The 27863-nt window shown below is 42.7% G+C and overlaps 3 protein-coding genes across 4 annotated transcripts; all 3 read right to left on the bottom strand.

Moving 5' to 3' along the window:
• Positions 1-1451: 1451 nt before the first annotated feature.
• znf711 (zinc finger protein 711) lies at positions 1452-7981 on the bottom strand. The gene is made up of 8 exons (XM_030739355.1): positions 7824-7981; positions 6679-6762; positions 6482-6582; positions 5250-6083; positions 5012-5158; positions 4720-4899; positions 4346-4480; positions 1452-4185 (listed from the first exon to the last, which is right to left on the bottom strand). Exons 3-8 carry the CDS (start codon positions 6558-6560, stop codon positions 3005-3007), a joined length of 2556 nt encoding a protein of 851 aa, XP_030595215.1. The 5' UTR covers positions 6561-6582; positions 6679-6762; positions 7824-7981; the 3' UTR covers positions 1452-3004.
• Positions 7982-8434: 453 nt separating this feature from the next.
• On the bottom strand, positions 8435-19601 carry LOC115787376 (SLAIN motif-containing protein-like). 2 transcript variants are annotated; one of them, XM_030740059.1, is made up of 9 exons: positions 19230-19601; positions 18187-18827; positions 15178-15314; positions 12822-12941; positions 11310-11450; positions 10805-11134; positions 10514-10657; positions 9689-9986; positions 8435-9457 (listed from the first exon to the last, which is right to left on the bottom strand). In XM_030740059.1, exons 2-9 carry the CDS (start codon positions 18816-18818, stop codon positions 9400-9402), a joined length of 1860 nt encoding a protein of 619 aa, XP_030595919.1. In that variant the 5' UTR covers positions 18819-18827; positions 19230-19601; the 3' UTR covers positions 8435-9399. The 2 variants fall into 2 exon arrangements, with proteins under 2 accessions (XP_030595919.1, XP_030595920.1); XM_030740060.1 differs by having other exon boundaries at positions 18187-18822.
• Positions 19602-22001: 2400 nt separating this feature from the next.
• Positions 22002-24691, bottom strand: tmsb1 (thymosin beta 1). The gene is made up of 3 exons (XM_030739285.1): positions 24541-24691; positions 23540-23654; positions 22002-22483 (listed from the first exon to the last, which is right to left on the bottom strand). The coding sequence occupies exons 2-3, from the start codon at positions 23640-23642 to the stop codon at positions 22440-22442; spliced, it is 147 nt and encodes a 48-aa protein (XP_030595145.1). The 5' UTR covers positions 23643-23654; positions 24541-24691; the 3' UTR covers positions 22002-22439.
• Positions 24692-27863: the final 3172 nt, after the last annotated feature.

Below are 27863 nucleotides of genomic sequence, written 5' to 3'. Positions count from 1 at the left end.
TTTTATGACAGTTTACCCATCTTCTGATGGGACCACATGCTGTGTCACAAAGCTCAAATCATCTCACAGGGGTTTCTAAAACATAAGTTCACTGCCTTATTCTTTGCATCAGTCCTGCTTTCCTGTAGCTCTGGAAGCAACATGCAAATAATTGACCTTTCTGGGAGCACCACAGCAGGAAAAGTAACAATGTAATGAAATTAATGGCCGATGAATTCATTTTAGCTGTTTTGGTTTCAAGGTCTTGCTACTGTGCACGCAACCTTTCATTTCTATTATGACAAGAAAGCTTCTTTGAAAAATTACACTATTAGAGTCTGTCTAACTTCCAGGAACTTATAATAATAGTAGTAGACTGCTGTAATAATAAAACTGTATTAGGCCCATTCAATTTTTTTTTTTTTCATTTCAGTGCACAAAACCTGTTTCGTGACCCGTGCATGATGTGGCCAACAGACTGTTAGGCAGATCTACACAATATAATGATTTCCTAAAATATGCTAAAACACATGTATGTGGCTCTGTCTTGCTGGGAAAACTATCTCATATTCACCTCATGTTTGAGGACTGTGCAACTGTGTCGGCTAGTTTTCCCCACACTGTTGTCTAAGCCTTGCACAAAGCCAATGCTCTTTGAAGCACTTGAAACATCTCAGCTTGTACAGTATGTATCAGATCTACTTGCCAAGTTAAAGAGGCCCTTAAAGCTGCAGAATCCCAACATAGCAGCTGGGGGAAAAAAAATCCAAATAAAGCAGCCTGGCCAAAATGAGTTCAGCTTCTCTGTGCTGACAAAAGTGGAAAAATATACATTCTGGGAGAGTGCAGCACTGCTCAGCCTTCTCATAAACTAAATCCTACATTTATGTGCAAATATGTGGGATGATGAGCTTGTGAAGAAGAGGAAGTTGGAATTCTCTTTCAGTAATCAACCTCAGAACCTGAGTTACTGAGACTTACTGACATATTTCATCATCTATCAACGCTTAATGGTTGTACAATCGCTGAAATCACTGAAAATGCATGGTGTACATAAAAATGATTAAGAGACTGTTACAACTACAGATAATCATTAGGTCGTATAGACATACGCTAATGAAAACTGTGGATAAATAACGATTTGAGTCTCTGCTGAAAACATTTTAAACTGCAGTCCTTCATGTACTCTTAGCAACAAGCTGGCTTTTAAAACCTTAGCGAGAAATGAGGACGTGAGAAGCAGTGTAGTTGAAGCGCTGCTTTGGAAAATAAAGAAAAGCAGAACTGATACTAATGCAGTAGCTGTGTGAAAGTGTGGTAACATTTCTCAGTGGGCTTTTAAGATCTCCTTCTTGTTGGGACAGAAAGGACAAAAGGGGTAAAAAGATAATTGTTTATTTTGGTTCTTCCCCACCAGTAGTTTATCCACAATCAGACTGAAAGAAAATATAGACTAAGGTACACGAAATGCAGGGATTTTTTTTTTTTTTAATATATACCACAATTAATTTCATGGAGACAGCATATGTGCATACTTTAAAGACTAATGCCAATATGATGAGCACTGACTTGAAGGAAATAGTCCCATGCTTGGGACTGGGTTGGGTTACTCGGGACTGTAGGACTAGTGTCTGGGAAACTTGTTAGTGAGCACAAACAAAACACAAAACCCAATCACTTATCCATAGAACAGAACAATAAGCGGTTTCACCCACCACTGTCAATGACAATTCAGTTGTGATGCAGTAATGATCGCTGCCCACTCGTTAGAGATAACACTCAAAAACAATCTTTACCTTTACCCACTCACAAAGCTCTGTATGTGTTTAATATCTAGGGATATTTCTATCTATTCATCTATACATATCCCTAGACAATAAACTCATACATGTCATTAAAATACAAAAAAATTATTAAAGTGCTTTCTACTGACTCAAACACAATCTCTGAGAGAATGGCATTGATACAGCATGTTTGAGAGTTAAAAATCACTTATTTTCTGATTAGCGGTGTGCATCAGTGCTTAAAGGATAAAGACTAACGGATGTAAGGCATGATTGCTATCAAATGGTTATCTGTGTCATAGGTAACATCACACATACTTACAGTGGCATTCACACTTAACCACAACAGGGGTTCTTATATGTGAAGCCAACCATCTGTCAAGGTCATATAATAATAATAATACACCAGTGAGTTTCAATCAGAGATGTGTACACTAAAGGGATCTAATATTACCAACTTGCACCCTTCTGCTCCATGCTAGGCTCTGTTGACCAGACAGTAGCATTTCTGATTCATCTTGTAAGACATATTTAACAGAAAATAGTCTATACTGTTTTATACATGATTCATTTAATGGAACTCCAAGAGCTCAGGGTCGGGAGGAAAATCCAGAATGATGGAAGTTCAACTGTTAAATTTAATGAAACACATTTTTCAAGATGCATTATGTGTCAACATCAGTGAAAACCCATTTTGAACTCATGAATGGCACTGCTCATTAAAGACCAGATGGCGTTAGAAAAACAAATGTCAGGGTAAAAGCTGGTTTATAAGGTCAAGATACTAGTTGGTACTATGGAGGCAAATCTCTCTTGTACTCGTTCCACATCATCTGAAGAACTAGCATGACGTTCACAAAGCACCGCTTTCTGTTTTACTAGACACAGTCATCATCTTGCAGCATTTCAGCTGAGTGGGTATAAAAATATAGACATTTGAAACCCTGAATATATGTTCATATGTGATTTTTCTGCAACCAAAGACAACTGTCCCACTCAGTGTACACACTGTCTTTTTTTTCAGACTTCACCCCCCATCCTAAAATGTGTTCTTGCATTTTACTCCTGGGGGGGAAGGAGGTTTATACCCAAACAACACAGAACACAGAACAGCAATTATAATGTCGTTTTCTTCATCAACTGCCTGTATCCGTCATTTCTTTGTTAATACACTAAAATTACCTCTGGGTGTGTGACACAGATTTACTCGGCAAAGGGGAGTGTGTTTGTGTGCAATGACATTACATCAACATGTCTTTGTGATGCCTGGCTATGTGCTGGCTCTTCTCTGAAGGCCTCCTAAAGCCCTTGGTGCAGTAGTCGCAGCGGTGGGGGTAGTCCTTGGTGTGGATAGAGATGACGTGGCGTTTGAAGCCAGAAGCGTCCGTACTGTTATACTCACAATACTGGCACTGATATACCTTTCTACCACTGTGCGTCTTCATGTGCTTCTTCAGCTCAGCAGGCTGCCGGAAGCCTCGCCGGCAGCGCTTGCACTTAAAGGGTAGGTCCTTTGTATGCAGGGACAGGATATGGCGACTCAGGGTGAAAGTGTCAGGTGCATTGAAGTTACAATGCCGGCACTGGTGCACTTTGTTGCCCTTGTGTGTTTCGGCGTGTTTCTTCAACTCTGAGGGCCTGTGAAAGCCTTTCTCACACACGTCACACTGATGGGGGAAGTCCTTGGTGTGAACTGAAATAATGTGCCTCTTCAGGTCACTGGAGTTGGTGCTCTTGTGCTCACAGTGTGGACACTGGTGGGTCTTGTGGCCTTGCACCATCTCTATGTGACGCTGCAGTTCCCGTGCATCAGCGTATGCCTGGGGACAGTGGCTGCACTTGAAAGGCAGATCTGCGCCATGCTTGCTCTTGATATGAGTCTTTAAGTTGGACTGATCTGCACAGCGGAACTCGCAGTGCGGGCAGTGGTAGGGCTTCTCGCCTGTGTGGGTCCGCATGTGTTTCTTCAGCTCTGATGGGTGACGGAAGCCTTTGGCGCACTCAACGCACACGTGCGCAAAGTTCTTACTGTGCACGGCCAACAGGTGACGATTGAGCAGGCCCTGTTCAGCTGTCTCATAATCACAGTACTTGCAGTGATGCAGTTTGGGCTCCCGATCTTTGACGATAAGTTTGTCTGAGCCCAGTGGGCTAGACTCGTGGTAGCGCCGTGTGTACTCAGTATACTCTGGAGATCGCTCGCTGTTGTGGCTCAGGAGCTTATGACTCTCCAAGTGGTTGTGAAAGCTGACTTTCTTGTTGGTGGTAAAGTCGCAGTCTGTACACTGATACTTCTTCTTGAGCAGATGGTCCGGGTGGTTTTTCATATGGCATTTGAGGAAGCCCCGTGAGCGAAACTTCTTTCCACAGATGTGGCAAGGGTAGACAGTCAAAGGCATCCCATCTGGTCCAATGATCACAGCTGGAAGAGACATTTGAAAAAAATATTGCAAACATTCCAATTAACCATTACTGTAAGTTTTCCTCAAATGTGAATGATCAAATTATATACACATTCATGACACAATACAAAGGATCAATTTAAGGTATGTATCAGTATCAATATAATATGCTGCTCTTACCAGTCTGACACTGTCGTGTTTCACCTTTCTTCTTCTTCTTTGATTTGGCTTTGAGAGCACGATTTGCACCCAGGCCCTCACGGATTTGCAAAAATGGCGTGGCTGTTCCATTCTTCACCTGATCAATGGAATTACCTGCATAGATATTGTAACAGTAACACCCCATTAACAAGAGAATGAACATTTGCCACACAAACTGAATCAAAAACAGCTTGATGAGTACATCATCCAAACAGAAATGCTGCAGTACAGCATAATCTACTGAATAATGTACTTTCAGCAGCCAGAGAATGCCATTTCATCTCTAACTACTGATTTACAAAAAAACTACATAACCTATCTAACCAAAATCCTGTTTCACAAAAAGAACCTACTGAGGTCTTCATCGTCATCATCGTCACTGTCATCTTCATCATCCTCTTCTTCCTTTGGATGGTTCTTGACTGCCATGTAGACCATTTTGTCACGGCCGACTCCCAGCCTTCCTGATGAAGCTGCTTCCAAATCAGGATGGCCGTTCTGGTAATCATCTTCTGTTATTACCTCTGTCCCACCTAAAATTGAAAAAAAAAAGAAAATTGTCACCGCCATGAGCAACATGACTTTAAACACGAACATATTCGGATGTAATGTCCCATATTGTAGGCTGAGAAAGAGGTCACTTACCCAAATCATCATCTGCTTCAGCTTTAAAGATGTAGACTTTTATGACCTCAGAGCCGTCCTCCTCTTTAGATTCCTTGTCTTCCATTACCTCGGTGCTGATCTCAAGGGGAGTGTCTCCTATGTCCAACTTTTCACCCACCTCATCCACTTTAACAACACAAATACCAATGGTTATGCAGAAAGTATTACAAAAATGTTATTTATCTCTGTTGTGTTATCATGTGACAAGATGTCTTACAGGAGATCATCAGATAATCCTCAGAGCTGCTTCTTGCATCATCATCCTCATCTGTTTGTAGGGGAACAGCCTCAGTTGGCAGCTGCTCATGGATTATGGTCTCGGCATTGGCCTCTGTCACCATCAACCCTTCAGACACAAGCTGGTGGTCCAGTGTGTTGTCCTGGTGCTCAGAAAGCAGCTCTGCCACAAACACCTGGTCTGGCATGTCGTCGTGGTGGTTTGAGTCCTGAATGAGGTCTGAGGTCAGAACGTGGTGGTGATGGGCGTCCAGGGCTTCCTCTATCGCAACCTCAGTCCCCAGGATATTTTCAGGCATGATTACACTGTGTTCTGAAGGCACCATGTCTTCACTACTCATTTCATGGGCCTCCACACCTTGAGACTGCAGACTTTCCACATCCACCTCCAGCCCTTCAACGACCTCAGCTTCTAGGCCCTCCACTTCCACTTCCTCCTCAAGGCCTTCAACAACATGGGCTTCCAGACCCTCCACATCAACCTCAGTTTCCAGGCTCTCCACCACTTGTGCCTCGAGACCCTCCACTTCCACCTCGCCCTCTAGGCCCTCAACAACCTGAGCCTCCAACTCTACCACTTGGGTCTGTAGCCCTTCAACAACTTCTGCCTCCAACCCTTCGACATCTGCATGTAAGCTCTCCACCACCTCTGTCTCCAGACCTTGAACAACTTGAGTCTCCAGACCTTCCACCTCAAGTCCATGCTCCAGGAGGATGCCCTCGTCTGTCATGACATCAGAAAGAAGCATACCCTCTGGCACAGATACCACAATATGCTCCCCGTCAATGTGAGCCAGACCCCCCATGCCTGCAACTGTAAAACACAAGACACAAAGTGTTTTAAAACCACAATAAAAGCCCAAAAAAGCTCATATAATTGTGAAAATGTGTCATTTTCGTGTTAGTATACAATAAAGATGTCATAATGACCATGTGATGTTACCTTGACTCCATTATTTACCTAGATGATGAAGCTGTGTGGTATGCGCACCATCAAATCTACAATTATGACTTATTAAAGCTAAAGCTTCATATTTAGTATAGTCCTTGGGGTTATAGTTCTTGTACAGCACTTTGGTCAACGTCGTTGTTTTAAATGTGCTTTATAAATAAACTTGACTTGACTTGACACCCGTGGGGAAATCAGTCTCTAAATATATGCTACATATGAAATACAATATGTTTATTACTATTTCCTGCTCAACCACCTACCAAAATCTTGCATGATCATAGCATGAGGCATCTTCAGCTCTTGAGTGTGCAGCTCTAACACCCCTCCTCCTTGATCCATGTCTTTACTCCGTAAAAAAAGACTGAAAATTGCAGCACACATTACATTAAGCTTTACTTTGTATGCATTACTAAAAATGAAACTGAAAGGGAAAAAAGAGGCGGCTAGTATTACATACCTTCACATTTGACGACAGAAAATCTTTACAATAAAACCAACAGGATATCTGAGGTGCTTCCTTCCATCAAGATACTCAATTACTCTGACAAAAAAATAAGAAAATACAATTAGCACATGTGCCCAGGATTATAAGTGAATATAAAAAAACTCTCAAAACGTTAATTTCTTCCAGATTAGGTGTTGTGTAGATATTTGGCTTTGGGTTTATAATAAACGCACTAGCATAGCAAAACGCACCCCGTGCACGCCTCAAATACAATACATAAAAACTTATTTTTATATCGAGGACAGTTGTTGTTGTTGGCCACTGCTTCCATCTACTGCCACTCAGGGGTACTACATGCAGCTTCAACCTTAGGACCGATAGCTATCTACACCTGGAGCTGGTTGAGCCTGATGGCCAGAGCGCAGCTCCAGACAAAGGACTGCGCCGCTCAGTGTGCTGGGGGCGAGCTCGCAAGCAGCGGCTCCGGTAGCTTTTGGACAAGAACTGCTTACTTTTGTGGGAGGAAATACACTGTCGTCACATGACGATTTAAAATGTGGGAAATGTGTCTACAGTGCTTTGTAGTAATGCCATGGCTGGTTTAGTTCTCACAGATTAATCATTTTGGGGTAAAACAAATACAGTTCCGCTGCACTAATCGTTTCAAAAGTATTACAGTTTAAAGTCTCTACACAAAAATCGCATATGCTCCGAGTTTGTCAGCCACTGAAACTACCACAGTTATGTTATGCAATGGCTACCGCCCTCCACCCACCGGAGCTAACTAGCAAGCAAGCTAGGGCTGAGTCTCAAAGCGCCATTTTGTTTTAGCATAAAGGCTAATTCAAGGAGCGCAATAACCAGTCTAATATGCCGATTTAAACATCGGTTACACACAACCTTACAATATCTACAAAGCCGCAAAGACAAGTATCAAACTGCGATGCTTAATGAGATAATTATGTTTGCATTTCGCTCTAATCTGCGCGGCGACGGCCGTCCAGTCAGCTAGCTAGCTGCTAAGCTAGGTGGAGCAGCTTGTGCCGCATTATCTTCCATGTTGTTTTTCCGAAAAGGCTGAAAGAGGCCCGCTACGTCCGACTGGGCCCGTGCGTCTTATTCCACGCTCATTTTTAATCGACTCAGAATAATTTTACCTGTTAAGGTTGTCTTCTGACTCTATCGGTGTTTCTCCCCCTTCTCGGATTTGTCTGTTATTTTTTTGGTTTATTTTTGACGGTAAGCTAAGTGCGGCCTGCAGTTTTGGATCCCCGGGCACTCTTTGCTAGGCCTCGGCCAATCAGCTTGCTTCCTGACAAGCAGAGGGAGGGCGGGGGGCAGACAATGCGTGGCCTCGTTTACCGCTGATCCCTTACTATTTGCGTCATGCATAAGAGAGCAGAGTTACATTAACGCAGTAGTTCTCTTAATCGGGACATATTCAGAAAGCGGGTTCAGAGAAGCAGAATTCAAACACTACCCACAGTAACAAATAAAATAAATATTAATGTGCTTGTGCAGTGTGCACTCAGACTTTGCCTGCGAAGATGAGGCCTGTAGGCCATTTTGTCACAAGGGGTGGGTAGTAGTTGAGCACTCATTTGAGAAGTGGTTGGTCACGCACCCAGGAAATATCCGGGACATGGTAACGGTACTGCGGCTGCTATTGCTGAGAGCTTGCGTAGTGTGACTAATTAGCCTTTCATGCAGAACAGACCACGATTTAGCATGCATGGATTAAAGATAACCAGAAATGCATTTAGACTTTCAGGGTAGACTTTATTAATCGTTTTCATTACAGCTCCAAATTTTCAGAGGCACTCTTCATGAGGGTGCATAGCTGACTAAGGCAGAAGGCCTTTGTGCATAAACATCTGTTACTGTGTTTTTCCAAAGGCAGACACTCAAATTGAAATGCAGATATGCAGTAAAAATGCTTTTGAAAACTTAACAGTACCTTTACCAACTTAAAATTAGTTTGGGAATAAAGGAATCACAGCCGTAATTGCACCTTGGCACAAACCATTTTTTTTTTTTCCTTCTTTATAATAATTCATAAGGACAGTGTGGTTTACAGGAGTTGTGTTGCCATGTAAGCAAACAGCAAAACACAAATACAACACAATTCTAAAGATAATTTTCACTATGAACCACTCAAACATTCATAAATTCGCAAAGATAGTTGTTGGAAACATGAAAGTTTTCTCATACTGCAGGTATAGAATGAAGAAAAGGCATTTGGGCTCAGGGAAAACAAAACCAAGCATGCAATACTCAGCACCTTCATCTAGAATGAGTCACAGAAAATGGACACACTAGTAATATCTTCATTTAAATTGTCTTCATATCAATTACATCAACAGAACATTAATACACCCCTTAATATTCCAACAGTTTCTCACAAATTACCATAGAAAAATAAGTAAAACTGACACAAGCATATCTTCTGGAAGCTCCGATTTGGTCCATATAAGAAGTGGAGTGTGCACGTGTCTTCTTGTCTGCCTACACATCCTCTCTCAGTGTGGGTTGACAGTGTTTCATGCAATGGAAAGAGATCAACTACAAATCCAGTGCAGCCCAGTGTTCCAGTTTGAAATTTGAGGGGTGGGGGTGGGGCTGAGAGGTTGCATGACACATTTGTGGACACAGTGACTGTTTGTATTTAGAGGTAAGGGGGAGAGAAGTCAGGTAATGGTTGCAGCAGTAAACATCCTCCATTGCCAGGAGACCTCAGTAGCAGCCATCTTTCCAGGATTCATCAGGATTCATTTTGGCCATGCCCAAAGCCCTGTCGATAAGATAGGAGATTAGTCTCAATTCACACAAGAAGCCAAGTATCAAACTACAACAAGCTTAATGGGAAATACTCATCTTGCCATTCCTTAAATGTGCACTTTTACACTGTGCACTATTTTGAGTGAGGCTCAGCGTACAACACTGACTGCAGTTCACTTTATGGCTGTGGGTTTTCCTAAGATTACTCAGAGCTCCTTTAACAGTTTTCTCTTGGAGCACTCACCTCCTCTGAGGGTGTGAAAGTTTACTTCTTGTGGAGGCTGAGGACACAGCCTGACCTCGTCCCACTGTGGGCCTTCCTGTCCCAGCTGAAGCCCTCCCAGATGCGTAGGTCCCTCCGTTAGCAGAACCTGGCGACTGGATCCTGCGCCCCCCCCCTGCTGGGGGTGCTTGGGCAACAGGTAAACCTCTGGAAGTCTGACGACCAGCTGCTAAGGAGCCCACAGGAGTGACCGCTTTAACTGGAGTCCGCAGGGAAAGAGGAGACTGGCCACTGCTTCGCAGCCGACTACAAACCATACCTTAAGTGGAAGAATAAAATCTCAATCCAGATGGCTTTGTTAAGACAATTTTGGTAAAATAAGTATTATGGTGAGGACATTTGTAATACAAAGGAGTTGTAGACAAGCTTAGGAGACACTACTGAATTGTCGTAGTAGTGCTGTAATCATGTAGTAGGTGAGTGGAAAGGAGATTACCTGGGGATGTCAGGGAAGACGGGTGAGGAAAGAACTGTAAGTAGTTGTGACCAATATGAGCTGGCTATAAATGATCACTTGCGTGGTACTGTCAAAGTTAGATTGATAAATCTATTTTGACATATCAAACCCAATATCTGAATTCTTAAACAAAAACAAACCCACAACATTGCTCGTGGTCTTTAAGCACATTCTGTTTACTGGTCAGACCCCATCTGTGATCATGCAGAGGCTAAGAAGAGGTAGAGTGGTAGGAGTAAAGTGACACCAGGAAGCAGTATCTGCAAGCAAATGCAGATCCTTGTATGTTTAAAGGAGGGGTGGGGACCAGGTGAGGTGGGCGGGGTTACCTGTGGAGGGGGAGTGAGTCAGGGGAGACATGCGGTTGCCAGAGCTCTGGAGGTTAGCCTCCATGCTGCGGCTGTTTCTGACTGCCTCCAGGGAACGTAGGCTGGTGCGGGGGGCCAGATTAGGCATGCTGTGCCTCAACTCCTCTGGAACCACACACACACACACACAGACACACACACCACTTAACTACAACAAAATGTATATTGTCACAACTTTGAAGAATCTGTCCGTCCCTTTCTGATTTTCTGATATAGATTTCAAATGCTCAAGTATAACTGGTTATAGCCTACCCTCACTCTTGGCAAATTTAAGCAACTCCGCACTGGGGCCCTGGAGAGACCGCCTGGGTGCTCTTGTGCGTGGGGCCCTGAGTTGGCTGCTGTATTCCTGACCGTGGTTAGAAGTGGAGGGCGAGAGGCACCGAGGTGAGCCTAACGGCGAGGGGGTGAAACGATGCCGTCGCTGGGGCACGGAGGAGAACTCATCATCTTCATCTTCCAGGCTGTAACTGTCAAACTCCTGGTCACTGTATGTACCGCCCCGGCGCAAAGACTGCAGAGACGCTGTGGAGCTACGGCGCGACGCAGAGGCTGAGCTGGAAGCACAATCCTGCCTCAGACCTGTAGACAGAAATATCACATCAAAATGAAAACAGGCATGTACATCTTAAAACTCACAGAACTCTGTTTCAAGTACAAGTTTGAGGTCTTTAAATCAAGATCAACAGCTCCTATAAAGCAAAACAGCAAACATGTACAGGTGCCTTTCAGAGCACTGCAACTCTTCTATACTCACTCTCTTCCTGTAGACGAGCCATGATTTGGACATCAGTGAGATCCTGCAGCTTATAGCCCATTGAGATGGAGTCATCTGATGTGCTGAGCTCACTGTCTATGGAGGACTGGGAGCTCAAAGCTGAGGGCATGCTTGTGACGCCTGTAAACACAGTAGAATACCTGTTAGAGTCAGCTGAACTGCACACATATGACCACAGCTTCTGAAAGTAATTTCACTTCTTCACAGTGGCCAATTAAAGCTGTAGGCTCTCCTCAAATCAGCCAAAAATTACTACAACTTTATGACTCATTAACAGAGCATAGTATTTAAAAATTTTAAAGTAAAACGTGTGCACATTGTTACAATTTTTAAACCTGACGCTGGCTGATCAGCATAAAGTCAGACCAATAAAATCGGAGCTTTGTGAGGTGTAAGTGAACAGACCCAAGCTGATACATGCAGCACTGCCTTTTCTGGACAGTTTTTTAATTTAAAGATCAAAAAATGAATATGCATTTTATCTTAATCAGAGTGAGCCCACAATTTTAGAATTAATAGTCTGACATTGGCATGTCTCTCCACCCTGACTTTGCCACAGCTTTGTTGGACAGCATTAGTCTATAGAGCCCAGTCTGTTGATGATGCCCTGGGAAGCTGGAGCCAAAGTTCAGTCTGACACATGCCTGACAAATGCGAAACGACATCACCCGGCAGCATTTGGTTATGTAAAAAGTCTGGGATTAGATAGAATCGCCACCCACAAGCGAAGCATTTACAAGTTCATGCAAAGATTTGTTATTTACAGTTTTCACAGCAATATCAGTGTTGTTGGTCTGGAAAATCTGTGAGAAATAATGTGCAAAGCCACTATTACAACTGCAATCACATGTTCAAGATCCAACATACAATACATTTCACATAGGTTAACATTGCCACTCATGCTCGACACACCAGTGTTTCCTCCGGAAGCACAAACTACATACACTTTACATAATTACAAACCAGATTCCAAAGTACACTAGTGTTATCTAATAGGCACACCTTAGTTTCTGCTCATTTAACTACAGGAGGATCAAATCAACTTGATTTAATTTGATAAAAGAGTTAACATGTTAAAGATAAGGAATTAATCCCAATAAATGACCCATATGAGTGTTGTACACAGGGGTAGTGTGCACAAACACTTAAGATCAATTTTTGTGTATTGGCTGGCAATAAGTTACCAATTGTGCATCGATGGTTTCTAAGAAGCCTTATATGCATATCTGCAATAGGATACTAAAATTAAATAAACATTTACGGAAATTTTTTAAAAATGGTTGGCAGTAATGTAAAGTATATGTAAATCAGGTCAAACATGCAGAGATAATACAGCAGTCCGTAAAACTACACCACGCTGTGAGGCCACACTGTTTATACATTAGTGCACCCAAATATCAACTGACCCACATCCTTACAATAACTGATGTTATTCCAACTGTTGTGCTGAAGAGAAAATGAGAAGCACTGTGTGTTAATGTCATGCCATACCTGAGGCGCCACAGGTTAGTAGGGATTTGTTAGTTGATTTGTGGTACCCAGGAGAGATCAGGCCTGAGCCTGCCGAGCCCGCCTCCGATGGGCTGCTGTACATGTTCCTCCATCGAGATGCTGCAGGCGACAGAACAGAAGATATCACATATTCTCAGAGAGGAAAACACACCATACTCAATGCGTACACAATGTGATGCTATCAAGTTACTTGCGAAGAGTTCTGAGAACCTACACAGACAGTTCTGAGAACAAGCTCTCACAATATTCACATTGTTCACATAAAAATTCCTCAATTCTTTTAAAAATTGCTTCAGATACCTCGAGTGCTAACTAACTCGTTCTGTAGTTTGAATAAACCAGGTGCATTCACAGCCTGGTGCTGTCATTTAAAAACATGAGCTGTTCCAGGCGGAAGGTAATCCAATCCCACCCATGACTTCAGGTAGTCATTCAGCCCTGGTGTGAATGGCTTTGTTGTTCATGTTCTGCAGTGTTTAAGAAGAGGGAGCTGCTCGTGGGTTTAATAATAAATGGGGTCTGTTGGATCAGATGCAAACTTCTATCCACACATAAAGGTGTAGTCAAACTCACAACAAGTGTTCAGGCTTTGTGATACAACCCTGTGCACTGCAGTGGTAAGCAGTAAATAAGAACGCAGCGCATTCACACAAACGGGGTTAGCAGTGAATGTGCTGAATGAGGTGCCTGAACCCTGGTTTAGGCCTACAATTTCTAATGCTTAATTTATGCTACTGCACTTGTGTCCGTTTGTGTTGGTATTTGCCTACAGAGAGCCTATGGCACATGTGTCAAACTCAAGGCCCGCGGGTCACATCTGGCCCGCGATATAATTATATCTGGTCTGCGAGATAATTTCATATGGCTATTATTAATAGCCTGCGGGTAAATAGCCCCCACCACTTATACTACATATGCACTGCAACAGATGTCGCGCAGCCCAAGACCTGTGCACTAACCTGTTTTCCGTGTTGTCAATGACACACTGATCAGTGATCAGCGGATGGGGGGGATAAAAATTTACAGTAACATTTAAGCTAGCCTGACCGCCCTAAATGAAATGTGGAAAACAGGGATTTTCCAAACAGATGGCAGGCAGAGGACCTGATCGCTGACATCGAAGGTAAACCCTTGAGTCTCTTTTCCCCGCCTGCGATGTGCAGGGAAAAGAGCAGATTGATGGGACAGATGTGGGAGTAGATGCAGAGGGATACCTGTGTCATACACCAGGAAATGCTGCACAGGAAAGTCCCGAAGACAGAATGCATCATTAGCACTGTAACACAAACAGTCAACCTTAAGAGGCAAAGGTTTAAATCACTGGCAGTTTCAGTCTTCTCTGGAAAAAACAGCTTCTGAATTTGGTGAAGTGCCTTATCACACAGGTGCAATGACCTGCCTGAGGAAATCTGTCAAGTTCACGGAAAGTAAAGGAAAAGACTCGGCAGGGCTGAAAGGCGGCTGTGAGAGTCGGCCTTTCTCTGCGACATAATGAAGCATCTTAATGGGTTAAACCTGCAGCTTTGATTTAATTATTGAGTTTGACACCCCTGGCCTATGGGGAGGGCAAACGTGCTCCCACGCAGTACTCCAAAATCCCAACTGCAAGAAAAAGACTTCTTTGCAGCTGCCTGATGGACCAAACACAACACAAGGAAGAAAAGCCCACAGACCGGTTGTACCGCATGTTTTTGACACTGCTCCCATCTGACAACAGACGCTCACGGACTGCTCAAACAGTACCACTGCTGAATAATAATTTCCCCATAAGGCAGTGTTATGACTCAAAGACCACCAGATACCCGTTTCATTAATTAGAAAAAGCTCTTTTACTTAAAGAATTCAATAGAGTGAAAGATCGGTTATCTAAACGTTTGCACCTAGGGGCGAATATAGTTCTGCAGCATTAAGGAAACATGCTTTGTGGTTAGCACAAGCTTAAAACAACATAAAATGTGTAAATACATATCTCACTTGTGAATTTTGAAGTCTTAATTTGTCCAGGACAATGTGCTTACTCACAAGTGGCTAACTGAGACTACAGAAATTGTGGAGGACATTAAAAGTAATCCCACTGAACACAGTTCAGCAGTGGTGACGCTAAAGTGGTGTCTTTTTTTTTTTTTTTTTATAGCCTCACATTAGCGTTTTACTTTGGTGACTGCACTCCCACAGAGGTTATTTTGTGCAGTAACTCAAAAGCCATGGAAAAAGGGAGAAACTAGCTTCCGGATTGGCCTACAAAAATGCATCATCCCTGCTGCACTCTTTAAAAAAGAAAAGAAAAAAAAAAGTAGGCTTTCTTCAATCATATTAAACTACGCTAAGTGCATACTCTGGTCCAAGCGGCTGATCAGAGTCCTACAAGCCATCTCTGTCTCGGGGCTGCGATGGTCAAGAACCTGCCGACACCACTTCAGCGGAGAGTCTGGGCCTGCGTCTGTTACTTGCTTTTTAGGCGACACATATAACCTGCAGAAAAGCAGCACACAAGAGAAAAACATTATTAAAGCAGGGAGAGTAAGGGCAGCGAGGATGAAAAAGTCAGTCTAATCCTTTTCATATTGAACATGCTTTTGTAGAAGTGTTTGCCAGCATGTGAGAAGCAGAACATTTAAATAGGAACAAGCTGGAGATTAATGTGAACTGCGGCTGGGCAGTGTATGCAAGGTAATAGTGGATGTGAAAGCCATGTAAAACAATTTTTCCTTTTTTTTTTTTTCCCAGACTGTACAGGATATGTCAACGCCCAGTCACCCAGTGTTTCCTTAACAGTAGGACATTATCCTGTATCAAAGATCGCATATCAAACAATCAGGCCGTTACTGTGTGTTTGAGCTGAATGATGTAATCAGAGCAAACACTGAGTGATAAATGATATGAAGCAGGCAGTGCATTTGTGAACATCTTTATCACAGCTTAAGCCATGGCCATAAATTTATATTTTCCTCATGTCCTCCTGCTTCAATGCAAAATCCACATTCAAAGACACGTTAAAAAAAAATAATAAACTGAGTGAAATTCAGTTTTAGCAGCTTAATACAGACGTGGATGGAACCATGTCGGGGCTTTTATTCCCACTATTATTTTGCGCTACATTCTACAACATGAAAAACTCACGAGTAATACTCATTAAAGACAAAATGTGTCAGCCAAAATGGGTTTTATGCAGCTGCAGCATCAGATGCTTCCTCTGCGATGTGTCCACTGTTGCCCCAGTGAGAGCAAACAGCCATTTAGTTACCACAAGCTTTGAAGTGGCTGATCACATGGGCTGATCCTTTGAGTTGGATACACAAAAGACCCAAACCGACTGGTTCCGGACCAATCAACTACAAATCATCTTCCCATTTGGGTAAACACAAAAGGACCCATTTCCCACTGGAATGAGCCACAATGCAGAAAGCAATATTCAGGTCACACGTCCTGCCAGAGAGGACTGCTTCTCTGTGCAGGGGGTGTGTGTGTGTGTGTGTGTGTGTGTGTGTGTGTGTGCTGCTACTTCGTTCAAGCACAAACCGTCTGCTTGATGCAGAACAATGATATTTGTGCGTTTGATCCATTCACAGCACAGTTGTGGTCACAGTTTTTGTTATTACCATTTGTGCAGGAGACCAGTCTGCAACAGCTGCTGTAACGCAATGTCAGCACTGAGGAGTCTCTTACACTTTTAAACCCCAAAGTAATGATATTATTATAACAAGCACATGTTCAGCTGTGTCATATCTACATTCTTTCACAGCTAAGAGCAGCATCGGGCGTTTTGCACTCGACTGTGTCGGCGTGACAACTGCAAGTTAGGAGGACCGAAGTCAAGGCCAATGTGTGGAAACCAGAAAGCCAATTTCCCCAAGCTTTATGAGTCTCAGCTAGTTTTTTTTTTTTATTTTTACAAGTAAACAAACATCCCAGAGAGAAATGAAAAACTGCAGAGCACAGTGGAAACTTGCATGTTGAATTTACCAAATGTTGTCTGTCCAATCCCAAGAATACGGTCTTCTTTTACTAATCTTTAAATATGTGCCTGATTAGTCTCCTTCACAATCTAAAGGTCCAACACAATAAATATACAGTTACTGCAATAGCTGCCTTGTGTTTTGGTCCCTGTTCTGGTCTAGTCACACAGGGAGTGGGGGGGCCTCAAATCACATGCTGTGCAATCCCAACCAAAGTAGTTCAGCCACGCGGCCGCATTCAGCCCCGAGCAGATCAGATTATGCTGCTGTTGGGATTACTTAATGTTTTGGCTATGATAACCCCACAAAGCACATATGGTATGGCTAATGATGGGAAACAGAAAATAAGTCATGAACGGTCTGGCTGTTAATCTCCAGGACTAAAGTAGCCATCAGGAACACAATATGGTACCTGTTTAGGACAATACAGCACGCAGAGAATAAACACTCATGTCTAGACCGATCTCTGGCATTGCCCCATATTAATGTTCTTTTTAGGTAATTACAATCAGCCAATTCAAGTAAACAAAACAAGTAAAGGTCACACTGGTTAAAAACAGAACAGGCTTCTAAAAAGGTTCAACATTAATTACATGCAGATATATCCTTTTTAGTCTGGCATATGCAGATCTGAGTGGGGTTAAGGCCAATTAGTTTTTTTTAATAGGCTTTTCTACCATTTAATAGAAGACCTCTGGTGATTAGTTTTTTTTTCTTCCCATTTGTGCTTCACTCAGACAGCTATAACTACAAAAAAATAAAAAAGAGCATCTGCTTTGTGTTCAACTAACCTGTCAAACAGGTAGCAGACATGTCACCTGAGTCTAAAAACTCAAGAAGGTTTAAGAGAGAGGAAGTAACGCCTCACTGACTCCACTTTCTTTTACTTTCTCCTGATTACTATCTTTTTTGCCTTTTCTTGAATCATTAAAAATCTTTATAATTTCTATTCTACTTCGAAAAAGATCAGGTGTTCAAAATGTTTGCTCCTGTCGAGCAGAGCTTTTAAATACACCTTGTTTGTGTGGGATAAAGAACAACTGCAGTTTCTGCGTCAGCTCAGTGTTGGGTCTAATTTTAAATCCAAATAGCCTCTTGCTACATAGTCACTGCCCCGTGGGGGAGTACCACACTAAAGAAATCAGAGGTTAAAATAAAAATGCATAAATGACTCATCTAGCTAAAGGGCCTCGTCTACCTATAGAGGGGAAACTTTAAATGTGACTTCAGAGCTCAGCTTTCCCTGAGGGTAACTCTTCAGAGCTGCTGCTCGCCCTTTGTCCCTGTCTCAACTGCACATGTTTAAATACACAAATAGATGCTGGATAACCCAAACAAGTGGGATCAAAGCATAACCAGAGACAAGCATTGCTGATAATGAGACATACCAGCTCTCCTCGTCCTCTATGTCTGCACACTCATCCTCCAAATCTAGGACATCCACTTCATCCAGTGCAGTTTGGTCCACCCCTGAGTCGCTCTCTGCAAGTGTCTCTGACTCGTAACTTTCCTGAGAGGGGCTCTCTGGCGTCTGGCTCTGCCCTTGAGTCTGTCCTGCTCCATTGCTGCAGGTCAACTTTAGAAAGCCCCCACACAGATCCTCTTCCTCCAGTTTGCTGGCCTCAGGCAAAGGGGACATCTCTTCCCCGCTGCTGCTGTCATGAGGGGGTGAGAGCATCAAGTCCGTGCTGCTCAGCTCGCTGCTGTGCTCGAACCTGAGCTGGGAGTTGGCCACCTCTTCACAAGTCAGCCTCTCGTTGATGTTGACAGCAGCTGTGAGGTTACTGTTGGCGCCTCTGTGGATGATGGTCTTGCTTCCCCTGTTTCGCAGGCTCTCATTCTGGACCTCCAACCTTCGTACAAGCTCCTGCAGCTTTCGGACCTCCTCCAGCTCCACCCCTGCCAGGTCTTGACCTCCCTCCCCTGACACCTCGCACCCGGGCTCGTTGCTCTCCGTGAGGCTAGTCGGACTACCATTGTCAGGCTGAGGGACCACGCTGGCACTGTTCGGGACCACCATGCTGCTACTCTGATAAGAGAAACATGAAGTTAACACTGTGGCAATGAAGACCGTAATATCCCACAATTTCGAGATGTATATGACTACAGGCAAGAAAATATTTCTCATAACACAACATTAAACTAAGAACTGATGACTGAGCAACACAACAGTAGTTCAACGGTGCAAAAGTAACCCAAACATAAACGTTAGCGTTCTCCGATACTTTACAAAGCTTTCGTTACTCGGGAGCAACCACACGGAGCACGGTATTTACATGACGCTCCTCACTTTATTTGTCATTGTGTATACCATGCGTGCATCCTTGCAACTGCGAGACTATTACAGCCGCCATATCTATTCAAACATTTATTGAGCTTTCTGGTTAATGTTAGCCGGCTAGCACGCTATCAACAAAACAAACGAACGTACCGGTGACTGAGCCGTGTTGTCCCTGCGAGCTGATGACTGAGCTTGCCCGCCACTCACACAGCTCAAAATCCTCCGTGCACCAGCGACCTCATGAATGAAGAAGCTAATTACAGCCAGGTGAAAAGCTCCACTACTTAATGATGATGATTGTCAAGACAGCGGAATAACTCTTCGGACTTATCTTGCTGATCAGCAAGCTAGTCCATACTCTCTTGTTGCTAGTGCATCACCGTTAGCGTTAACCACATCGCCCCGCTAACTAGCTTGATGATGGACTTTAGTTAGCTTAGTGAGTAGACCTGCAGCAGCGCTCGCTCCTCCCTCTAGTTTCCCTGTTGTTTGGCGCCTCCCCGACGTGGGATGTGGCACTGCAACGTCCTCTTGTTGTAATATATATTGTAGCCACTGGGTGTCACTGTTTACCCTTACGAAAATTGACTATGGTTTCCTATGGTTTTTATGCAATAAACTGCATAAAAACCATAGGAAACCATAGTCAGTTTTCGTAAGGGTAGATAATACTGTATTCAATAATTGTACATAAACATTTTTATTTAGTCTGTGGGTGCATTACAGCACTTTATCCCAAGCAAGAAACCATAGATTGTATAAATGTCGACTCCCATTGCTGTTATTATCAAATCCTTTATTTGAATAGGAAATGTAGGTATACATAAATAGAGTTTAAAGATAGACACAGATAACAGACAGATGCATTATATTTTTAATTTTCAAAAAGCATGCACAAGTACAAAGCACATACAAAATATAACATTTTAAACCATTCCAATTTCTAGTGCTCTACTTGATGCATATGATCTGTTGTACATACCTATAACCAATATATATACTGTCAAGTCCTCATGTATATATTGTGTTTATAGTAACAAGTTATTGGTCCCTTATTTATTGCCAAATTATTTCAGCATCTTTGCACTCTGCACCATTGCACATATAAATCTGAAAATATGCTATACATGATGTTACTGAGAGCAAAAAAAAGATATTGTATGAAAAAAGATCTTGTATGTGTACTTTTCAGATTCTTAAAAAAATTACTCTTATAACATCAGAAGGACTTTTAAAGGTTCTCGAAAATCTGCTCACTCAGGCTCATTTATTTATACATGTAAAACTGACTTTTCCTTATCTACCTATACAAAACACTTTTATTTATATGAAGGAATGTGTCGAAAATGTGTAAAAATGAACAAATAACATTAAAATATTGAACATTGTTGTTTACACAGCTGCTGGTTTTTTTTGTTTGTTTTTTTTAATGGCTGCCTTCCTAAATTTGCCTTTTAGGCTGTCCTTTTTCTTTAGCCAAAGTGAACTTCAAGTAGTGGTGATACTAAAAGAACAAGTATAACATGTTTTGAACATGCACACTTTTAAAGTAGCCAGTGAAAATTCAGGTGGGGCAGTTAACAAGTTTTTGTAAGTTTTTCCAGAATGATCACAGGTCTGTGATCTGTGCCTGATAATGTAGCCGTGCACTCAGGCTCTTTCTGTTTGGGTGCAGTCCTTATTCTGCTGTCAAAGACAAGCCCTATCTCGAAAGCTCACTGCAAAAGAAAACATGCATGCCATCATTTCCCTCTAAAGGAGCCTAATTTAGTATTCATGATATTAAACAGGTTGCATGACAGCAGAATGGAACATGGAACAAATCTGCATGATCCCGAATAAGTTTGGTAACAGCATTGTGACCAAAGTTAGACGGTACAAAGTGTGTCCTTGCTCTCAAGCTTTTGTGGACTACTGTGCGAGCATGTCCCAGCAGGCATGCTGTGGAAAAACACAGACTGCACTAACTTAAGCAATCCACACACGTAGCAGCCTGATGGAAAACATGCCCAGTTGATGAGCTCTTCGATACATTTGTGCTTTCCAAAACACTTTAAATGCTGAATGCAAATAATCTAATGCTCTGGCATTACACGCACAGAAGAAGCGCACACGATGCCCTGCACATGCATGCTAAATTCAAGTGTTACTACTAAACTTTTAAACATGAATTAAATTCCCTGTTGGCAATCTGCAGTGGGCTACACCTGCAGCTTGTTCACCGCCCCCCTTTATTTCCTCTGCAGGCTTAGACCTGCTGTATATCTAGATAAGGTGTCCGAAATGAAATGTTTGCAACCCATGAGAGGCCGTGGCAGACTGCATGTGTGTGTTAATAATAGTCCTAGTCATGCGGATGTTGTGAAATGACAAGGGGGTTTTTGTATTTTGGTACCAGTATTTGCAGTGAGCTCACCTGCAGATTTTTCTGGCTTTAAACCTCTTTTTCACAACAGTTTTCCTTTTTTGCAGATCCTGGAAAAATCTATTCTCAAATCAAACCTCAGGCTTCGATACTGAAAATGTAGCAGCAACATTGCATTCAACTTTAAGTGCTCATGTTCTAATAACTGAGCAATATAGTCCAAATGAGCTTGTAAGTGTCAGCTATAGACAGGTCTGTTTACACAGACATTTGAATGATATGGAGGTCTGCTTTTATGCATAATGAATTTTTAATCAGTTTCAACCCACTTATTTATTGTGCTTGGTTTTATTTGTTCAGGTTCTCTATTGCTTTTAATTCCAGGTTTCTTTCAAAGGCTGCTGTATCATGTGCAGCGGCTTCTAGAGCCCTTTTTAACTCATCTGTGGGGGGGGGGGGGGGGGGGGGGGTCTGCTTTTGTCCTACATTAGTGACAACTAATCTGAAAAATATCTGCTGAAATAAATTGTTCTGTTAAAATAAACCAATGAAACAGACCATTTTTTGTTTTTTTATTAAAAACAATATCATCTTTTGTATTCTTTTTTCATAACATATCCTGAATGGCACCATTTACAGGCATACATATGGTATTGTAATGTGATTAATACATTTTAATTACCAAAAATTATTCATGATTTTCTTCCCCCGTTTTGCTTAAATTGACACCCTGTAGAATCTTTATCATGCTCAGTTCAACCCTTTTCTGAACTGCACTTAAAAACAATACAAAAAAACAAAAAAAAACACACACACTGCCTTAATTTACTTGGACCCACAGACAGATCTTTCCCCATAGCATCAAACCGCACACCATTTCTAAGCAAAGATGGTGTGGCACAGAAAACCGAGGCAGAGGTGGCGATGGTTGGACTCCCAGTTGGAAGATGAGCAGGTAGCAGGGCCGGACTGAAGGAGAGGAATCATGGCTCACTTCAATTATCTTCCTCTTTCATGGCCTTCTTCTCTGCTTCGATTTCTGAGAAAAACCAAGAGACAGGCACAAGTTTAGCATTTGAAATTTCCCCATTGTGGGACCAATAAAATGGATTTCTATTCTGTTTAGGTGAACCACAAAAAAAAAAAAAAACAACCCACAAATATAATCAATAACACTGGTGTCACATATTAGAGTGGATCCCACTAATGGGTTTGTTAAAATGACCATTAAGTGGTATTCAAGCCATTCACAGTGCATGTCCACCAAGTTGGGAACCATCTGCTGAAAAATGAACTGAATCTGCAGCTCTGTTTCACTGACAAGTGTCTGCTTGACAAACGGCCATGATCTCAGGTTGTGATGCAGATTTTCTGCATCTATGCAAACACACGTTGTGTTAAAGTGATGTTCAGCACATGTTTCATGAGATCTCTCCCCGTCTCCTTTGCATCCAAAAGTGTGAATCCACTTCTCCAGATGCCGATGATGCTTGCTGCCCAAGTTGAAATGCGTCCTAATGAAGCGATGAGAAACATTAGGCCAGGTCTGAATGACAGTGCTGCCGCTTTAACACATTTATGTGGCGTAGCCCCATGTCTAAAAAAAGGCTTTAAAGCTCATAAAAGGCCATCGTGCACCAACGGTGCTGCCTGCTTCTGTGCCTCTCCTCTCACATAGTAGCCAAGCCTGTGTTCAGATTAAGAAAGATTGAGCGAGACAGCAGGGATCCTCTCGGCCTCAGGAGGGGAAGGATGAGCATTCTGACACACTTTCATTCTCCTCTTCCTGCTGCTTCATGTCATGCCTGAAGAGTGGCTTTTTAATACTGTGCAGTTTATGATCAGGATTTCTGCTTTGCTCTAAAACTCTCCCCATTTCCACCCACAGTCAAATTATGTTTTTAAAAAAAACAAGCAAAAAACCCCACAAACAAACAAACAAACAAACAAAAAAAACAAGCTGGCACCAAGTAGATGGGTGCGGTCCTTCAGGTAATCTGTTTTGCAATATCTGCAGTTCCTTTCTTTTAGAAAGGTAGGGAGGGGTCACACCAACCACGAAGCCAGAGTAAAGGTGAAAGGAGTGAAGACCTACCTTCCTTTGTTGGAAGATGGTTTTTTTCTTGTGTGTTAGTCTTCTTTAGCTTTTGCTTGTTAAACTGCTCCACTTCCTGATTGACTGGATTGCTGTCGCTCATTTTGGATGACTTCTGAATGAGAAAAATCAGAGAAATTTGTGCGGCTGCACCATCAGACTGACAGGATAAGATCTTGTCTGCGGTACATGCAGATACAGGTACACAAAACAGCTCCACCTAAGTTAGAATAGAAAAAAAAAAAAAAAAAAAAAAAGGCAGCACTGAGCCAGACCTATGTGAACCATACAGTACTTGCACCTCTGACCACAGTGAACAAACACCTCTGATGTGGTGTCGTGTTACACTAGGTGGCATTCAGAGCCACAAATAGGTCTTGCAATGAGAGAAAAATGGTGTGTCTGTGCACTGATTTGCATTTATGTGCGGTCATTAAAGAGAAAGGGAATTTACACCCGTGCCAACCTGGCAAACGCCTCTGCGTGGGAACAAGTTTTATTAGGACTCAACATTATCAAGGAGACCATGAACACTGCAGTATTAGGAAATTCAGGGTGGCCCTTCCCATTAAGGGAGCGCCTGGTATCTATCTTGCTGTCCACACCTATAGGCTGCACGGACTGATGGGCTCATTTTATTTTTTAACATCACCCAAAAGAAATACTTCCGACACATCTGCACGACAAGTTATCCAAGAAAAGTAACATTAGGCAGCCTAATAATAAAGACTCACACACATCGGGACAATCTGTGTGCAGAGAAATGAAGCGCTGCCAGGTGTCTGTGCGCAGTGATTAACACACACACACTGTAACTGTACTGAAATAGCTGGACAGTCTATACCAAAATGTTGCATGCATTATTTGATCCTTTAATACTACGCCCATAAATAATTACTTAAAATTAACCTTTCCATTGCATTTTGATTTTAGCAATTATCACGTGCAGGCTACTTTTAAGTGTATCAGCTGATTAAACAGACAATTTCAAATATTTTTACCTGGTGCAGAAGCGCGTTTGCAAGACGATCGTTTTCAGGTAAGCTGTGTCTGTGTAATCCGTGCAAAGCCAACGGTTTAAATAGAGACAACACGCCCTTGTGCACGCCAACATGGACACCGGTCCCCTGGCTCTCATTGGCTCCCAGAGCTCAGGGGGAGAATTTTAATAGGACACACTTGACGTCTCACCGCCTTCTCAAACTTCCTGTGAAATTATGTGGCTCAGGTCAAAGTTCCTCCCATGCAGTGTTGCAATCATATGATAAATTCCTCCACGTACCTGCATGTTGGGCTGAATCAAAAGGACACCTTTTATAGTTGATGCGGGTAATTTCATGTTTTTATCTTTTTCAAACAGTACCCTCTAGTGGGCTGGTTATGACAAGACAAGTCAAAAAAAAAAAATCTGAGAACAAGAAAGGGAAGGAAACCAATTAATGACTTGATTGTAATTTATTATTAATGCACTTTGAGGGAAAATGCCTCTATTGTGGAGTAACTGTTATTCAGTTTTGCAGTAAATAGGTAAAAATTAGATTGTTTTGACAGGCAAATACATGTTACTGTTCTACACTGTAAATAAATACACTGCTCAAAAAAATAAAGGGAACACTCAACACATCCTAGATCTGAATGAATGAAATATTCTTATTGAATACTTTGTTCTGTACAAAGTTGAATGTGCTGACAACAAAATCACACAATCACACTTCATCTTGCAGGAACTGCTGACACACTCCAGCCACATGAGGTCTAGCATTGTCCTGTGTGGCACCCAGGACATATAGAATGTTGTGAAAGTACACCCTCCTGTAATTTTTCATTTTATTGAGGCTGAAGTTATGTTCACTTTTCTGTTTTAATGTTCTTATGGGTTGTGACACCGAAAAAATAGTAATTATTCCACCTGCCAAATTGGGGTGCAGTACACATGCCACGCCACCAGATGGCAACCATAGCGCTAAGAGGTCAAGTGAGCTCAGTTGTATAGTTAGTAGATGAAGAGCGCTAACGCTGTACTGTGCTGTGTTGTATTAAACAGAATAAAACAGCCTTGAGCACGCCATTCAGCGCCCCCTTGTGACGTGTGTAACAAATCTGGCGAGCCAGCCAGGCGAGAAAAAAATATAGCCCTCAGAGACAACCTACGAACCTAGAAGTGATTTAAAAGACAAAAAACAAAGAAAGTCAATATGGAGCAGCTACAGGATGACATCATGGCAGCACTGTGGACTCTGAAGACACCAGGACTCCTCAAGGTGTGCTCTCGTCTTAAGTGCAGGGAACCATCAGGTGAGGGCTTTAAAGGACACACCCGCAGAAGCCTGATCAGGATTATAGAAAGCACAATGGATGAAGCCCAAGGGCACGAAGAGCCTGAGGTGTTCCAGCAGTTCATCAGTGATCTTCAGTTGTTCATACAGTCACCAGAAGTACAGGACACAACTGAACCAGTATCACAAAATGCAGAGCTCACTGAAATGGAGAGACTGAGACATGAATACAAACAACTTCAGAGGTCACAAGAAGAAGAACGGCGTGCGCTGGAGGAGAAGATAGGAACATTAGAGACTCAGCTGAGTAACACAACTCTGGCCAGTGAGAGGGAACTCAACCCTCCCGCAACCCTCAGGGTGCCAGAAGTGACTTTAAGGAAAGATTTCAAAATATGGGGCCAAATAGGGGAAGCAGGCCAAAGAGACAAACTCTCTTTTACTAGTCTGACCAACCAGATTGAGTCTGGCCTGAAGAAAGGTTATTCTGAGGATGAAATCATTGAGGCAGTAATTAAAGCCGTCAGCCCCGGCCTCCATCTCAGAGACCTACTAGAAGTAAAGCGAGACCTCAGTCTGTCTACATTAAGAGTTATATTAAGAGGACATTACAAAGTAGACTCATCATCGGACCTACTCCATAGACTCATGAACATTTCACAAGACCCCAAAGAGTCTGCCCAAGCCTTTCTGTTCAGAGCAATAGAACTGAGAGAGAAACTGCTCTGTAAATCTGGTGAAGAAGATGAGGGAGAGCAATTCAGCACCAACCTGATTCAACGTAATTTCTTGCGGTCACTGGAGACTGGATTGTTAAGTGAAGCTGTCAAGTTTCAGCTAAAACCATTACTGAGCAACCCAAAAGTTACAGATGAAGTCTTAATTGAAAACGTGAATGAGGCCTCCAGTCTTGAGTTGGAGCGACAGAGCAAGCTTAAGAGATACACGCCAGTCAAATCACCCAGAGTAAGTGAAATACACACAGAGGTACAGTCTGACTACTTGCCCACAAACAATGAGGATGGCGCACATGTGGAAAGACGCACCAAAGAGAATGACCAGAGCAACAAAAAGAAACAAACACAAAATGAAGGACCGGATGCAGAGACTGTTAAGCTAATTGAAGGCATCAGGGCAGATGTCCAGGAGATTAAAAAGTTATACACAGAGTCAGCAGGGCCAAGCCGAAAGCCACCACCGGTGAGAGGGCCCAGAGGATGTCGGGTGTGCAGAGAGACGGGGACTGGTGAGACATGTCGCCACTGTTTCCGCTGTGGCCAAGAGGGTCATCTGTCTCGTGGCTGCAGACAAGGAAGAAACCTGCAGGGAAACGGGATGGGGTTGCTGAGCAGGGACCTTCAGTAGCCCAACCTCTCCCCAGGTCCCACACAGACATTGCATCTCAGCAGGCAAATCCTGCAGGCTCACCAAAGACCCCAGGTAAGCTCAACAGCGCAGCTGTCCCACCACAGCTTAGTAGTTATATCCCCACACAACGTCAAACCAAGCTCATAAACCTCATTGGGAGAAGGTGTGTTGTTCAATGCCACCTTGACAAGGTACCAGTGGAAGCCTTATGGGACACCGGAGCTCAAGTGAGTCTTTTAAACAATGACTGGAGAAAGAAACACCTTCCTCACAGCAAAATCAGACCACTGACTGAGCTCTTATCTGAGCCACTAGTTGCATTAGCTGCAAATGGAAGTGAGATACCATATGAGGGATGGATAGAGACAGAGTTTTCTCTGGATGGTGACAATCACTCAGCAAAGACGCTACTGGTGCCCATGTTAGTCTCTAGTGACTCCAGTGTGGCAGAACAGCCTATAATTGGCTTCAATGTAATAGAGGAAATAGTGGTCAAGTGGGAAAAAAATCATTTCAAAACAAAGAGTATATGGAAAATCAGTCAAATATTCTCAGTGTCAGTCAAAACAGCCAAGTCCGTGCTGAAGTTATTGCAGACACCAGACGAAAACCACAGTGTAGGGACTGTCCTTACAGGGAAGAAGGCGATAAACCTGGCTGCAACACAGATAAGCACTATA

The sequence above is a fragment of the Archocentrus centrarchus genome, chromosome 10 (assembly GCF_007364275.1).
Source record: "Archocentrus centrarchus isolate MPI-CPG fArcCen1 chromosome 10, fArcCen1, whole genome shotgun sequence".
Taxonomy (NCBI): domain Eukaryota; kingdom Metazoa; phylum Chordata; class Actinopteri; order Cichliformes; family Cichlidae; genus Archocentrus; species Archocentrus centrarchus.
Note: the sequence above shows the minus strand (reverse complement) of the source record. Positions and strands in the feature narration are given on the sequence as shown.